Below are 16,421 nucleotides of genomic sequence, written 5' to 3'. Positions count from 1 at the left end.
TTTTCTTTCTGAATGCACAACTTCAGGAAGAAAGCACTTAAAAGACTAAAGAGGCATCAGTCCAGCTCTCCGGATTAACAAGATCAATTCAGTCGCTCACATGGTGGCTGACATCAGTATCTCCAGGGCGAGAAACATTATATCTCAGCATCTTCCTAGTGCTTTACCCATGTAGTAACCAGCAAACACTTCTGGAATTCAAAGTTTGGTGGACTACTTTCTCTGGAGTCAAAGCTTTTAATTTTTAAATGTATCTAATATTATAATATTAGATATTAACAAGGCTAGGAAATGTCACTAGTCAAAAGATGGGGGGGCTAGAGGATGGCTCAGTGGTTAAGAGCGCTGGCTGATCTTACAGAAAACCTGGGTTCTGTTCCCAGCACCCACATGATGGCTAACAACGATTCTAACTCCAGTTCCAGAGGATCCAATGCCCTCTTCTGACCTCCACAGGCATGGCATGACACAGGTGCACTTACGTATATGCAGGCAATACACTCATACATATAAAAATATGCATAGAACAAATTTTTACATAGATATGTGCATATGCGTGCACATATGTGCATGGACTTGTATGTGGCAGCCAGGGGTCAATTTGGGAGCTCAATTGGCTAAGCCAGAAAGCCCAGGGATCCCTGTCTCCACCTCCCCAGCTCCAGGATGCTGCAGTGCCTGGCTTTTTACGTGGGTTCTGGGGATCTAAGTTCTCATGCTTCCTTAGTAAACTCAGTTTACCAACTGAGCCATTTCCTCAGTCCCAAAAGATGGATCTTTAAAAATGTAAATGATTATAATCCACAGAAACTTAAAGCTTCATTATTTAGGATAACGGTTCATAATTCATTCATTCTGAATACACACGTCTTCCAACACGTAGCAAAACAATGCCTGGTTATAGCTCCCTCTTTTACACCTGAGCCCATCTTCTGGAGGTGGTGCCATCAAACAAATTAGATCTCCTCTCATCATACTCTACTACATCCAGCCTCACTATATCACCCAGGACATACCATGAAAACAGAAAGATGAGGAGGGAGGGAGTGAACAGCATGACGCATAATATCAGTATTACAGTAAAATTGGTTTTAACACTTTAAATCAGTGGAATACAACACCTCACTCATACTTGGGTATGGTGGTGTACACCTGTAATCCTAGCATTCAGGAGGTGGAGGCAGGAGGGTTGCAAGCTTGAGACCAACCTGAACTATATAGTAAGACCCTGTCTCACTAAACCAAAGCAAAAATAATAAGCAAACAAATAAGGCTGAGGGTATAGAGCAGTGGTAGAGTACTTCCCTATCATATGCAAGTTCCTGGGGGAGCACAAACAAATACATATATGTGTAAATGAAACAAAAGCACCACTGATTTTCTGTCTCAGTTTATCCTTATATCAGCTCTGCAAAGAAGATATTTTTCTCTTTCACATTTTCACAAATATGAAAATGGAAACACATGAACCTTGAGAAGTCCATATCCATCCCATACTTGAGGCCACCCTCTTGCAAAGGATCTCTGATAGTTTGCTGACATAAAACAACATTTAGAATTTAGAATTTCTCCAAAGAGCTCAAATTATTGTTTTCCTTACAAGTATTTGTTTTGGTTGGAAAGCACATCCAAAACAAAGATTGAATATAAAGATTGAAACAGAGCAACCATTTGCTTTGAAGTTTTCTTCATGAAAAGTGTGTAGGGGTTATGGATGTAGCTGCATGGTAGAGCACTTGCTAGCACATGCAAGGCCTTGGGTTCAATCCCAGGTGTTGCTGAAATAATGGTGACAATAAGAATATTACATAAAATAATCCCAGCACTCAGGAGGCAGAGGCAGGCCAGTCTGGTCTCCATAGCAAGTTCCAGGCCAGCCAGGGCTACAGGGAGACCCTGCCTCAAAAGGACCAATCAATAAAAAAGAAAGAAAGAAAGAAAGAAAGAAAGAAAGAAAGAAAGAAAGAAAGAAAGAAAGAAAGAAAGAAACATTAAAATACAAAGCATAGGAAATGTAAGGGTAGAAATCAAGTACATATAAAAAGAAAATTCTGAATGAACTGAGTGACAGGAACTGCTTAAAATTATACCCAAATTTGTATTCTGTTGTTCAGACCAAGAGATCTGGACATTAACCGGTTGTCCAGAGGTAGAGAGTTAAGGGAGTAGGAGTGCTGTCAGGATCACTTCATACAAACAACTGCATGTAATGACTGGATTGAGAAAATACATGATTTAAAAGAGAGAATGGATTTTAATAGGATTTTCTACGTGTTTCCTTTAGGTGAGCGTTCCCATAATGTATATTAAACAGGATTCCACTTGTAGAAATTCAATTTCAATTTGACCTCTCAAGAAAGCTTCTAACTTTAATAAAACAAGGTAGAAAATGAATTCAATTTAGACTAAATTATAATTGGTTCTCTGAAGAGATAGTAAAGCCCTAAGCACAAAAGTAAAATTACAGTCTATTAGTGGAGATAAAACTAACACATTATAAGTATGCAAACATCTAGAAACAGACATAAAACATATATTGAATACTAACCAAGCTTGCTATGATTTGGGTATGGTTTGAGTGTGTACCCATGGTTCTTGAATTAAAAGCTTGACCCTTACAGGTAGAGCTCTAAAGAAGATCATGAGAGGCAAAGACAGGCACATCCCAAGCTCAAGTTCAGCCTTAATTTATCTACCTCAAATGAAGACTACGTATTTTTTAAGATTCATTTATTGTTACTTTATGTGTATATGTGAGTCACCGCATATGTGTATGTGTTCCCTGTGCATGCCTGGTGCCCACAGAGGTCAGAAAAAGGCATTGGATCCCTTGGAACTTGAGTTACAGGCCATTGAAAGCTGCCATGCGGGTGCTGGGAATCAAACCAAGGTCCTTTGCAACAGCAGTTAGTGGCTCTTAACTACTGAGCCATCTCTCCAACCCTAGACTATGTATTTTTTTGTGTGTATGAATACTACATTGTTAGGTTCTTTGCAGGGAATCATAGTAAGAGGCACATGATATTGGTTCCTCCCATACCTTATGATGTTATTCTCAATCATTTGGTTATGACTGAATTTCTATATCATAAATATTTTTCATTTTGTAATTAAATGTATAATGTGGGGAGTGGGTTATTATGAGGTTTTGTATGTTCCTTACCATAAGTTTACCTTCTAGTTTTAGCAACTTTTTGTGGTTCTTGACTGAATCAATTGTTTTGTTAGACAATTTACATAGGAGCTGGAGAGATGGCTCAGTGGTTAAGAGCAGGAGTTTGGTTCCCAGCACCCATACTGGGCAGCTCATATCTGTCCCTAACTGCAGCCTCCAGGAGATCTGACACCCTCTTCTGGCATCTGCAGGTACACACACACACACACACACACACACACAAATCTTTAAAGTACACATTTCAGTGTTTTTAAAATATTCACTAGTGTGTGCACCCACATCTAATACCATTTTAAAATTACATTTGTTTGTGTCTCACAGTCGTGCCATGAAACATGCATGTGGAAGTCAGAGGACAGCTTGCAGAAATCAGTTCTCTCCTTTTTTCGTGTGAGTCCTGGGGATCAAACTCAGGTAGTCAGGTTTGGTGGCGGGCACCTTTATCGGCTGAGCTATGTCGACGGCCCCTTAACTCATTTTTTTCATCACCCACAAAAAGAAACGATGCGCTGTGATTGCTCTTCCACACTTCCCTCGCTCCCTGCTTCCAGCAACCACTAATCTACTCCGTCTCTGTAAATTTGCCTATTTCAGACATTCCGTATAAAAGCAGTCATACAGTAAGTCGTCCTTTGTGTTTTTATTTCTCTATATTCTCAGGGTTCATCAATTACACTGCAGTGTTTGAAGAGTAGTAATTTATTCCTTTTTATTTTCTTAAATGTACTATGATTCTTAGGAAATATTGATCTAAGTACAAATTTCCATGTGTACTTATTAAGGCGATATGATTTTTATCATCCTTTGTCAAAACGCTTTTAAAGAAACCTGCACCAGGATAATTTGTTTTAATAAAACTGCCTTCCGATAGTTAAGGGCCTACGACGACCGCCTTTCTTGGGGTGCACGAAATCTTCGCTCATTTCCACTCCTACAGGGTGGTTTCCAACCCGCCACGACTGCCTTTCCGGCGTTTTCGGCATCGCGGATCACACACAAGCCCCGCCTTCTCCTGCTGCTGCCCCCGCCCCGCAGAGGCAGGAGGAAGTGACGCACCGGAAGTGTCCCTGTTCCCCTCACAGTGGAGGAAGGACTCAAACTCCCAAGATGGCGGCGGCGTCGGAGGAGCGGATGGCCGAAGAGGGAGGCGGCGGCCACGGCGACGGCGGTTCGTGCTCGGCCGCGGGCTCCGCTCAGCGACAGCCCCCGCCGCCCCCGTCCCAGGCCCCGCAGCCGGGGTCACAGGTGTCCGCGGCGCCCGCGCTGGCTCCGGACCAACTGCCTCCAAACAACACACTGGTGGCGCTGCCCATCGTAGCCATCGAGAACATCCTCAGCTTTATGTCCTACGACGAAATTAGCCAGCTCCGCCTGGTGAGGCCCCCGCGGGACCCCGCCGCCCTGTCCTCGGGGCCGAGGTCTGGGGAGGGGCGCGCATTCCGGGGGGAGGGAACCCCCGCGAGCCCGGAGCGCGCCCCTGCACTGCCCCCGGCCGGGCCCGACAGGGGTTGCTCCCCAGGGCGCCCTCCTCCGGGCGGCGGGCGATACCTGCACCCCCAAGGTCTCCGCCCCTCGCCTGGGGACGTGTCGGTCAGCCGGGACCCCTGAGGGGGATAGGGCGCTGGCGACCTGCCTCAACTTACCGCCCTCCAGCCTCTGGCCAGGCTTGGAAAACTCCCCGGTGGGCAGGTGATCCCTGCTCTGCTAGGGTTGTGTTGCAAGAATAGCGTATTGTTCCTCCAGCCACCCAGGCTTCCTGGTTGGAAAAGATGATGTAGGGCTGGTGTATTCCCCACCCGGTACCCCGGTAGAGATAACGTGGAATTGCAACGAGTTTGCGTGGCTTTAACCCCAGTGTCTTAGTTGACCACTAAAGTTAGAGCCCTCGGAAATAACCAGTCCGGCTTTGCCTCATCCCGACACTTCCTATCCGAAGTGGAGTAACTTGCCCCTTGACAAGATGTTTTTTTACCCCTGTCTTGCGGGAATTTTTAAACGAGTGCTTCAAGCCCACCCGCTCACAGTAGGAGCTGTTTATTTATACCCTAAAAAAATCACCGTTGTTCCAGCCAAGATGTTAAAAGAAAAAAAAAAATGTCTTTGGAATGTTTTTACATCCCAGAGGTTTGGCTAGAGATTAGATGAATGCCTTGGTTCAGGCAGATGTCTTGTTTCCTTTCAGTGAATTTATCTGTAAGTGGTCAGAAAATTGAAAGAGGTGGACATTTTGAAGTGATTGCAAGCCCATTCTGTGTAGAAGCTAAATCTGCACGGGATTGTTTTAAGAGGACAAAGACATATTTGTGAAAGTGCTGTGGGTGGCATTTTCTTACTAATCAATGTGCCATATTTTTGACTTAACAATTCCAGTTCAAAATTGGTCATAATTGCTTTTTAAAGGAAATAATATTGTTAGAACAGTTTATCATTCATTCAGATGATGGGCAGGTTTTGTTTTTACTCCTAGGCAACACAGCAGTTCAACCATGCCAGTCTGCAGAATGGAAAATGTCTTAAGTTGCAAGTAGATATTTCAAAATACAGTGTCCCCCATTTTTGAAACATCATCCTAGAATTTCATGTAGAATCTTAAACATTTCTTCATATATTTACAAAGAGTGTTGTTGTACCAAAATTTATGTTGTACATACATGGTGTTTGGGAATTGGGCATAAAATTTTATTGAATTGAGTCAGTCAGCCAGACAATAGCTTTAGAAAGCTTGAAATGTTCAGAGTTGTATTTTGTAAGTGTTGAGAAAAACTGTGGTTTTTGTTTGCTTGTGACTCATTTTCTTCTTTGTATTCTTTCTTTCATCCATTTTTTTTCTTTTGTTTTTTCACTACACTGGTGTTAAAACCCAGAACCTGTATCTACTAGGCAGGGGCTCTACCTATACCCCTAGTGCCCCCTTTTATTTCCTTTTTCCTTTTTCTTTAAGTTAAAAAACATGTTTAAAGGGAAGAAAATAGATTGCTAGGAGACCTGAGGTGTAAAATACATCCCATAATTTACTAATAAATGGCATTTCTTTCACGTGAAACGTATAGCTTCATACTGTATGTCTTCAGCTTTTGTTTTCCTGGCCTTTTCAAACAGATTTTTCTTAAGGAGTCCCTTTAGTATTCTTCCTCCACTCCCAGGAAGATTTTTTTCAGCCAATTTTATACCTGCAAATATAGTTCTTTAGAAATCAGGAGCTCTTTTTCCTCTTTACCCGATGTTACTGGATCTTTTGTGGAAATTTAAGAAGGGTTTTTGGTTTTAGAGTCATTGGTTTCTGAAAATGCTATTCAGAAAACACAAAAACACAGATGATTTTTCTTGTCACTAGGTGTCAGCATTAATTTAATTATGATTTTTGTGAAATTGATAGGAAAGAGACATTGCCTGTTTAGGGTCTTTGTACATATCTTTTCAATTTAAGTAGCTATTTAAATAATTGTTTCTCAAAAAATCAAGTGATTTAAGTGTATGCTATTATCTGGCATACATACATAAGTTCCTTTCACTGTGTTTTCTTGACTAGAAATAAGGCTGAATTAGCTTGGGGGTGAATATTAAGAACAGAATTTGTTTCCATAAAGCAAAATGTCAGTTAATTGTGATCCATGAGCTGGTTTATGCATTGTTGAGGTATTTGGGGGTTTTCTTCCTCTTCCCAGTTTCATTTCTTGCCACAGCCTATAAAATCTCAGTCATAACTATTCTTAATGCCTAACTTAGAGGATAGGTGCTCAATCTGAGTCCATAATATTCTGTATTTTCTACAGAAAAAAAAATGTCCTCTAAGTTGAAGTTGCTACAATAATGTATTTCAATTATTTGTGCAGGTTAGTTGGTAATAGTCTTTGCCTCCTGCAACCATAAATAATTGAAATTTGATTTTCCAGTCTACTGATTTCTAAGGGACTATCTGAATGCCTTATTAAATTGGATCTTTTCTGCCATTAAATTTTGCTCCCAAAATATAACCAGCCTTGAAATTGTAGTTATACAGAAATAGCCTTAAATATTTAATTCTCTCAATGTATTAAAATTTATTTGGCCAAGCACAGCTTTTCAAACGGCAGGACATACAGTTTGAGTTGCTCCCCCAGTAAGACAGATCAGTGCTGGTGTAGCTTGGTTTGTCACCCAGACCCATTAATAAGTACCTGAAAGGCTTGGAAACAAGTAGCAAAGGGTAAGAATTGAAAGCCTATCCTTAGGGAGCAGATCAGAGTTAACTTTGAACCTGTAGAGGCCAGTGTTCTGCATAGGAGGGTTTTAAAGATGTTAGAGACACTAAGTTTTTCCCTGTCATTCAAGTGGAGCTCATGCAATATTAATGGAACTGTTAGTATCTCAAAACATAAATATGACTGCAGGTTAAATTGAGATTTCTAATTATCTGGACTGGAAATTTCCAGTCAAAAATAAAATATATAAAGCCATGCTTTATCCCAAGGTATTTCTAGAACACTCTAGAGAGATAAGTTTTCTGTTTCTAGTTCCTTTCACATCTTTTCTTCAAATGTGTTAGAAAGTTTAGCTGTGGAATGGGTTAGCACACACTATGAAGGAAAATGAAGAAGCCTTTTTGTTTTGACGTCAACGTGTTCTCTGCCTTGTATCTCCTGCATGCCTGAAGTTCTCAAATTTTTTGTCCCAGTACACCTTTAAACTCTTCTTAAAAGTTAGTGAAGAACAAAGAGCTTACTTTAGAAAATAATATAAAACACAAGATCTTATTCAAAGCACATACCCCATTAGCTGTTAGCACAGTAACACCATCACATCTCTGCTGCATCGCTCCAGAAAACTCGACTGGATACCTGTGAAAAAGAGTGGAAGAGTCGGCTCCTTAGCACTGTAAGGAAGCATTCACCATGTGACTCCTCCGGAAAGGGTTGTGGTAACTCTAGAGCCTGTATGTTGCAGACTACCACTGTTTACAGAACATGTACTGTACTGTGAACTTTTCTTCTCACACTCTCTTCAGAGTTGTTTCTTACTAATAGGTACTTAAGTAGAGGTAAGAAATTACAATCTTGTGGGGACAATTCCTTCTACCTGCAAACTCTCAGAGTAAAGGAGTTCAAACCTTATCCGCAGTGTCATCATGGAGACATAATGTACATGCCTTCCCTGAGCACATTTATGAAGCACCAGAATAATACAGGCAAAAAGCATAAATAAGAGGCTGCTGAGCTAACCAGGAGAGACCTTGGGACCGTGAGCTGCAACAGGTTGTAAAAGTGGAAGAGTGTTCCAGCAGAATAAAAAGTGACATCAAGCATCAAAGAAATCAGAGCAGCGTGACTTAGAGGGCTTAAAAAGTGCATATTATTGAGTATGGATTATTGAATATTGCTCCTGTACCTCAGCTTTCTTTATTTCACAGAACAGTGAAGTGTAAGAAGCTGTTTTTGAGAATCTCCAGGATTGACAGCTTTGATGAGGAAAAACAGATAAGAGCTTAAAAATACAGGCTAGGGAGGTAGCTCAGCCCGTAAAGCTTTTGCTGTGCAAGCAAAAGGATGGGAATTCGGATCCCCAAAACCCACATAAAAGCCAGGTGGGTGTGGCAGCTGACTAGTGAGCCTCTAGTGCTGGGTGTGAGGTCCCCTTGGAGCAAGCTGGCAAGCTCTGGGTTTGAGACCCAGCCTTAAAACAATAAGATGGAAGAGAGGGGATTACCGACATTGCTCTTATTTTTTTGCATGTGTGTGTGCCCACACATGTGAACATACATCCATATGTGCCCCCACACACACACAAAAGAAGAAAAAAGGAATATTAACAAAACAACTCTCACCATTTCATAGAAGAGACCATATGTATTTGCATACCCTGTGCTGTCCTGGCTATTGGTATGTTGAAGACTTGGTTACAACTTGGTGCTGTTAGAAGGGGCCCAAGCTTGAAGATGTAGTACCTACCAGTATTAGATCTTTGGAGCTGGGTCTCATAATGGGGTTATGGAAACACAGTCTTTCTCTTTCCCCACTACAGAGTGAACACTTGCTGCTCCAGCACCAGTGGCCTAAAAGAGTAGGTTTGTCCACTGATGGACTAGAACCTCCAAGACTGCCAAAGCAAAGCATTACCTTCATCAGCTGATTTTTCTCAGTACTTTCTTCTGTTGATAGACATCAACTTTCTGTCTGTTGAATAGCACCTAGATAAACTGAACGATACCGATTCTTACAGAATTGAAGACAGCACTATATTAAGATTATGGCCTGTGCATGTAAATCCAGTTTCATGATTTTTGAGACTAGAACCAGAAGATAACATTTGATAGAGGTTTCTCTAAGCGCCGGCTTCTAGCATCTTGCACTTAAGATTGAGTAAAGCAGTGTCTTAAGCCTAACCCAGCAATTTGCTCCTGTTTTTCCCTGTAGAAAGCATCTGTGTCTTGAATGTATAACTTAAGTGTTGATACCTCCCTAAACCCTTCTGTGATTCTTCTCTGAACTTTACTCAGCTGGTATTTCTAAGTTCCCTTTGCACTGTTACTGTATTTACGATGTTGGAATTACTTCTAGAAGAGGCTGCTTTCCAAGTAAGTTTAAACTTTTTGATGGTAGGACCATGTCCTTTTATCCTGTATCTTTGGGGCCTTGCAGAGAGTCTGTGATTACAGAAAGTGTGTTGAATAAAATACTTCTTAAAACATTTCACTGTTATGAGTAAACAATAGAAATTAGATGCCATCATTAAAGGGGTTTTCTGTATAATTTATAACTACTGAAAAGTGGTGCTTGTTACTTATCTGAAACAGAAGGGTTTTTTTTAAATCTTAGGTTTTTAATTCACCCTAGCATGTAATTAATATTTTACAAGACTTTTCAAAATTTCTATCTCTACATATATGTGTGTAGTCTATGTGTGTGGGTACATGTGCATGCACATTTGTGCATGTGAGTATGGAGACCAGAGTCTAACTTCAGGTGTCTTTGTAAGATTTTGAAACAGGCCAATCCTAGAGCTTATTGATTAGCTAGACTGGCTGACCAGTGAGCTCCAGGGATCTACCTGTCTCCACCCCATCCTACCCCTACCAACCCCCCAGTGCTGGGGTTATAGACACGTGCCACCAGGCTTTTTTCTTTTTTATAACATATAATGTATTTTGTTTATATTCACCCTCATTGTCCTTTATTTTCCCACTGAACCCCCTTCTTCCCAACATGTTTTTTGTTACCCGCTAAGTTTAATTAGGGTTGCTTGCATAAACATGGGCTTTTGAGGTGGGTGCTGGGAATCCAAACTCTGGCCCTCACATTTGTGTGGTGGGTTACCAGCTGAGCCATCTCCATAGCTCTGCAAGACCATTTTAAGAAAATGAAGGGCTCAAGCAAAGTTTGTGTTTTTGTTTTTGTTCGCTCGCTTGTTTGTTTTTTTAAGACAACTGCTTCTAGCTTGTTGCGTAGCCGAGGATGACATTGAACTCTTCTTGGTCCTCCTGCTGATACTTCAAAAGTACTGAGATTACAGGCATGTGTCACCACTCCTAGCTCAAAGAAAAGGTTTTTAAGGACTGATTCTATTTTTATTTATGTGGGTGCTTATGGAGGCCAGAGGAGAGTGTAGGACCCCTGAATCTAGAGTTCCAGGCAGTTGTGAGCTGCCTGATAATGGATTCCAAACTCAGGTCTTTTGGAAGCGCAGCAGGCACCCTTAACCACTGGGCCATCTCCAGTCCTCAAGAAAAAAAAATTGAGAATAAGTTAGTATAGTATGAACCAGATGGTCATTTTTAATAATGCCTTAAGGCTCCATCATTTTAATTAGTACTTGGTTTCTATATTGAAGAGCATAGTGCAAATATTCAAAAGCAGAATTCTCAGAAAGGCTTTTCTCTTTGGCTTTCAGAGTGCTTTATAGGAGCCCTGGGAACAGACTCTTCCTAATTGTTTTTCTCGAGCTAATGTAAAAATGAATTGATATTTTTCTTTCAAATGAATATCTAGGAGACAAACCCAAAGAATGTAACATTTCTTATAATTCTGCCTGCTGATAATTGAGAATTGTGGTGTATGTGTGCTAACAAGTTATCCAACAACCCATATAAGGTGGATATAGTTTCTATGAAATGTAAGTGTTGTTAAGTTGCTCCTTATTTGGGTCCCCTGAAGAGATGAGAATGGGAAAGTAGCCGGATATGCTCTGTCACTATCCATTTGTCAGTGGCTTTTCATCTATATTAGGCACATTTGCTTTGTCACTTGCCCTGTGTGCTCATTCTCTCTTAACTGGAGGAGGCCTAGGTGCACTCGCACAGGCAGGGATGTATGTGGCGCACATTTTACTAGCCCACCTGAAAAGTGCAAATGGAAAATGCTGCCTTAAACCTTCCTCCTAGTAATCATGGTATCATCACTTCCAAGGGGTTACCATTCTACTTCATTATAGTCTGCTTTCTCAGTTTTCCTTAAAACGGCCTCTATAGCTCTTTGTGGAGGGTATCTGGATCTGGTAGAGTTAGGTTCTGATGCAGAACAGTCTGCATGTTCACTCTTTTCTGCTATTGACCTGTTCAGACTCCAAGCTATATATATATGATTTATAAAACGTCCAAAATTCTTTTTTTCCTTCATGAGTTTGAATGTTGGAGGAATTGTAAGAAGATCTTGATCTAGTGCTGTTTGTCTAAACATGAACACTATTGTGAGAACCTCAGGAATACAGCTTAGTTGGGGGAGTGTTCACCGAGCATACACAAAGCCTGGGATTCATTCCACAGCACCCACAAACCTATGGTGGCACGGACCTGTAATCCCAGCCCTTTGGAGGTAGAGGCAGGAGAATCAGCTGTAAGTCATCCTGGGCTACATAGCAAATTTGAGGCCAGCAAGGGCTACATGAGACCTTTTCTCAAAAAATAAGATAAACTACAGGGCTGGAGAGAGAGTCCCATTGGTAAAATCCTTCCTGTACAAGTGTGAGGACCTGGGTTCAGCCACAGACCTACATAAAAAGCTTGGTGATGCATGTTTGTAATCCCAGCTGAGGAAGCAGAGGCAGTCAGATCCTTAGTGCTCACTGGCCAGCCTGCCTGGTCAGATTGGTGAGCCCCAGGTCCCAGTGAGAGACAGTATCTCAAAACTGATGTGGACAGCACACCTGAGAAACAGTACCCAAGGTTGACCCCTGGCCTCCATATGCGTGCGCACACACAGAATCCCCTCTAGCTTCAAGAAATCTTTTTTAAGCCAACTGGTAGCACATGCTTGTAATTCCAGCACTTGAAAGGCTGAGGCAGGAGGACTGTTCCGAGTTCAAAGTCAACCTGTGTTACATAGCAAGACCCTGTTCCCAAAAAAACAAAAAAGGAAGGGCTATTTTTAGATTGATATTGGTAGTTTCAACCCAGGCATCTAATCTTTAAGAATAGCCTTTGAGTTATTTGGAAAAGAGCATCAGGTTCTTCATTTCTTTGAGAACTGCAAAGCAGCATATAGATGTCTTGTAAACCCCAAGCTGTGTTACTCCATTTCCTTGATCCAAAGACACACTTCCTAGTTTAACACATATAAAATCAGTGTATCTGGATCGACTCTTATATATGACGTTGTGGCAGTTTATATTGTTTACATCTTAAAGTCTCTACAATGTCTTAAAACATTTGAAGTCTTCCAGTATACCATTTTCAAGACAGCTAAGGCATTAGAGAAAAAATGCTGCAAATTATAAAGCATCATATAAGCCCCCCAGTCAATTGTTTAATAGTTCACTGTAGGACCTGGAGAGATGGCTCAGCAGCTAAGAGTGCTTGCTGCTCTTGCAGAGGACCCAAGTTTGGTTCCTAGCGTCCCCATGGCCACTCACAACTGGCTTGTAACTCTAGCTCCAGGGGAGTCAGTGCCCTTTTCTGGCCTTCTTGGGCATCTGTGCACATGTAGCATACACAAATGCACATGCACACAGGCACACATGCACAAATACTTTTTTTGAACCTTAAAAAAAGTTTACCTTAGAATTAACTAAACCTTGCAATTAGAGATATTAAAGGAAAATTACAGATTTCACAACTATGTCATTGTCTTGGCATTAAGAAAGGCCTTAGTGATACAACAAATCTTTAAAAAAAATCTAAACAAATACATGTGAAGAGAAAAATTTGTCGCTACCTAATTTAGAAAAGATTAAACTTGGCATTTTAAACCCTGAAGTCATTAACAAACTAGGAAAAGCTATTTTCTAATATTAAAACAGCAAGTAACAGAAGGACCTAGACTAATATTGTTCCTACACAGTGATCTCTTCCTTTTGTTTTAGGGGGTGTGTTTTTGTTTTTTTCCAAGAACACCTATATGCATTGAGTTTTCCTTCTCAATAAAACGACAAAAACTGTTAACTAACAAATACATCTATCTCTCATTCTATGTATCCTTGAGTGTTCACACCAGACATGCTACTTAGATGGACTACAACTTTTAAAAACCACAAGTGCCAGTGAAGGCTGTTGCCCACATCATTTGCAATTCTCATTTTTCTAGCCATTATTATTTTTTCTTAACTGGGTACATAAATACTGCACATATTTGGGGTATATTAGTTAAGTTAGTTTATTGAGACAGGGTCTTGCTGTACAACCCAGGCTGACCATGAACTCTACCCTGGCTCTGCCTCCCAAGTGCTGGGATTACAGGCATGCAGTATTATGGTCGGCCCAGGTTTTGGTGCATGTATTTGTTGTGTGATGTTTAAATTAGTATAAAACATCTATCTCCTCAACAGTGAAGACATTTAAAAATACTCTCCACTTCTCACAAATGCACTGCATTGTCAGTGTTTACAGCTACCTCACTGTTCAAGAGTACAGCAGAACACCAAGCTCCTGAGTGCAGCTTAGGACCTGTCCACACCCTTTCCCATCCTCTCTCTGCAGCTCTTCCCAGCCTCTCCCTACCACCATTCTGCTGTTTTTATGAGCCTGGTAGCTTTCAACATAGGCAACATATTTGTTTATTATCCTCTGTATTTTTTATTTGTGTCTTGGTAAATTACCAAATTGCTAGGATTTTTGTTTATGTTAATAATCAGAGAAATAGTTCTTTCCTTTAGCCTTAGAAAATTATTAACATATCCCTAAATTTAGAACTACACTTTAGATGGGGCAATTTTGGTGTGGATTCGTATTTGCTGTGCTGGGGACTTAACCCTTCACCTTTGCACTCTACCACTGAGCTACATCTGTATACTAACTGAAGTAATCTAGAGTTGCAAGTTGGCGCACATTGGCAGCAGTGACCATTAAATTGCTTGCCTGGGGGAAATCTAGTATATTTCTGTTGTCCTGAAGGACTTTGCTTCTTTCTGAATCCTTAACAGAAGTTGTGTGTGTCTTTTTCTGTCTTTGTGTTTGTGCTGTCAGTCAGTGTTTATTGAACATCCATGAAAGGGGAAGGACCAATAAAGTGCTGTGTGACGCCGGTGACTGATGCTTCCTGTGTTTCAGATGTTGGCTTTTGTGGCCATTCTCATTTGTCTTTGTGACCTGTTTGTTCTCTTCTTTTGTCTTTTTTATTTGCTTTCAACTACAAATGTCAGTTGAGGCTTCACTTAGGAACATTCATTTTTTATCCTGGGGGTTCATCTACATTGATTTTTCTGGTCTTTTTGAGACAGGGTCTCTCTGTAGCCCCAGCTGTCCTAGAACTCACTATGTAGATCAGGCTGGCCTTGAACTCACAGAGATCCGCCTGCCTCTGCCTCCCAAGTGGTGGGATTAAAGACGTGCGCCACCACACCTGGCTAAGCTATCTCCATATTTTTAATCCTAACATTACAGTGCTTACAGAAAATAACCAGCCAGCTGTTCTAGTGCCAGATTTTTCAAAAGATTGATGATTGTCTTTTCAAAGTGATTTGTCAGGGCTGGAGAGATGGCCCAGCAGCTAAGAGCACTGGCTGCTCTTGCAGAGGACCTGGGTTTGGTTCCCAGCACCCACGTGGCAGCTAACAATCATCTAGAAAAATCCATTTCCATGGGATCTGTCTCCCTCTTCTGGCCTTCGTGAGCATCGCATGACACAGGTGCACTTACATACATACAGGCAGTAATACACTTACACACATTAAATAACAATGAAAACAAAATATTAAAAAAATAATAAAAGTAAAGTGATTTCTCCTTATCCTCTGATTTCCCTGCTCAAAAGTCAAGACATCTCCTCTGCCCTTTGTCCACGTACCTGCTCTGTGTTCAGAACTATTTGCTTGGTGCTTTGCTCATTCCAGACTTTGTACTTTGCCAACACCACCACCTGTACAGCAATCCTTGCCTTTCCTTCTTCAGAGCCTAATCCTATCTTTGTCATGTGCCTTTTCCTTTGGTTGACGTACACATTTACTCACATTGTCATCAGTGGTTCTTAACTTACTCGAATTAGTGAAGCACTTGGGCTGTTGAACTTCTGGATGAGAAAACAAGATAGTGGGAGCTTTGAAGTGGAAGGAGTAAAACTCAGAACAGAGTAGTTTCAGCTGCACCTTAAAAACTGCACTAGTAATAATTGACCTTAGGGGTTTCTGTAAATATGTGGTTGTCTAAGAAATGATTTAATCTCAGAACTTAACGACATTGTAGAGTCTACAGAGACAAGAAATGGTCTTTGACAAGGTGATTAGAGGGTACCCTGGGTTTTCCTTTTAATTTAGCTGTCTCCATTTGTAATCCCCAGTGTTTGTTCCCAGAGCCACCACTTTGATTTCTTTTGGCTCCTCTATTTGATATTTTCTTTGACTTTCTACCATGAAAGATGAGAATTTAGTACTTTTTGTTCCCTTCATTTCATACACGAATATACTATTTCCTTCCTCAAATTTCTCACAAAGAGTTTGATATTGGTGTTTAGAGCACTGTGTTTATTCAGAATTAGTATGCCAGTTCTAAAGTATGATCCAGGGAATCCACGGAGCTTCCTAAGATGGGCCCCAAGAGATCTTAGACACTTGTTAAAGTACTAACATGTTTGTGTTTTTCACTTTCATTCTTTGACAAGTATATATAGAATTTTCCAGTAGTTAGTTACCTGTGATCTGTCTTGTCTATACATTGGTAGCTAGTAAAATGTCTAATTGTATGTTCTTGTGAGGTTTTGATTTGAGTTTTTTTTTTTTTTCCTTTAGAATTTTCTGGTTATCAAAGAACTTTCCAAAGTGTGAAATAGTGCCCCTCATTAAATAGGTGGTCCTAAAAGGAAAGGTTATTTTTTTCATTAAAAACATGTGTTAACAATCAGGTGTGATA

General features: G+C 40.8%; 1 protein-coding gene across 2 annotated transcripts in view; it reads left to right on the top strand.

The window, feature by feature from the left end:
- Positions 1-4,210: 4,210 nt before the first annotated feature.
- Positions 4,211-16,421, top strand: part of Fbxo28 (F-box protein 28) — a 32,542-nt gene continuing 20,331 nt past the window's right edge. Inside the window, exon 1 of one of the 2 annotated variants that reach the window (XM_029559005.1) lies at positions 4,211-4,549. In XM_029559005.1, coding sequence (XP_029414865.1) covers positions 4,283-4,549 — 267 coding nt within the window. In that variant the 5' untranslated portion in view covers positions 4,211-4,282. The remainder of the gene's footprint in view (positions 4,550-16,421) is intronic. The other variant, XM_008823740.3, reaches the window with a different exon arrangement.

The sequence above is a fragment of the Nannospalax galili genome, unplaced genomic scaffold (assembly GCF_000622305.1).
Source record: "Nannospalax galili isolate Female #2095 unplaced genomic scaffold, S.galili_v1.0 scaffold368, whole genome shotgun sequence".
Classification (NCBI taxonomy): domain Eukaryota; kingdom Metazoa; phylum Chordata; class Mammalia; order Rodentia; family Spalacidae; genus Nannospalax; species Nannospalax galili.
This window is presented reverse-complemented; position numbering and strand designations above follow the sequence as displayed.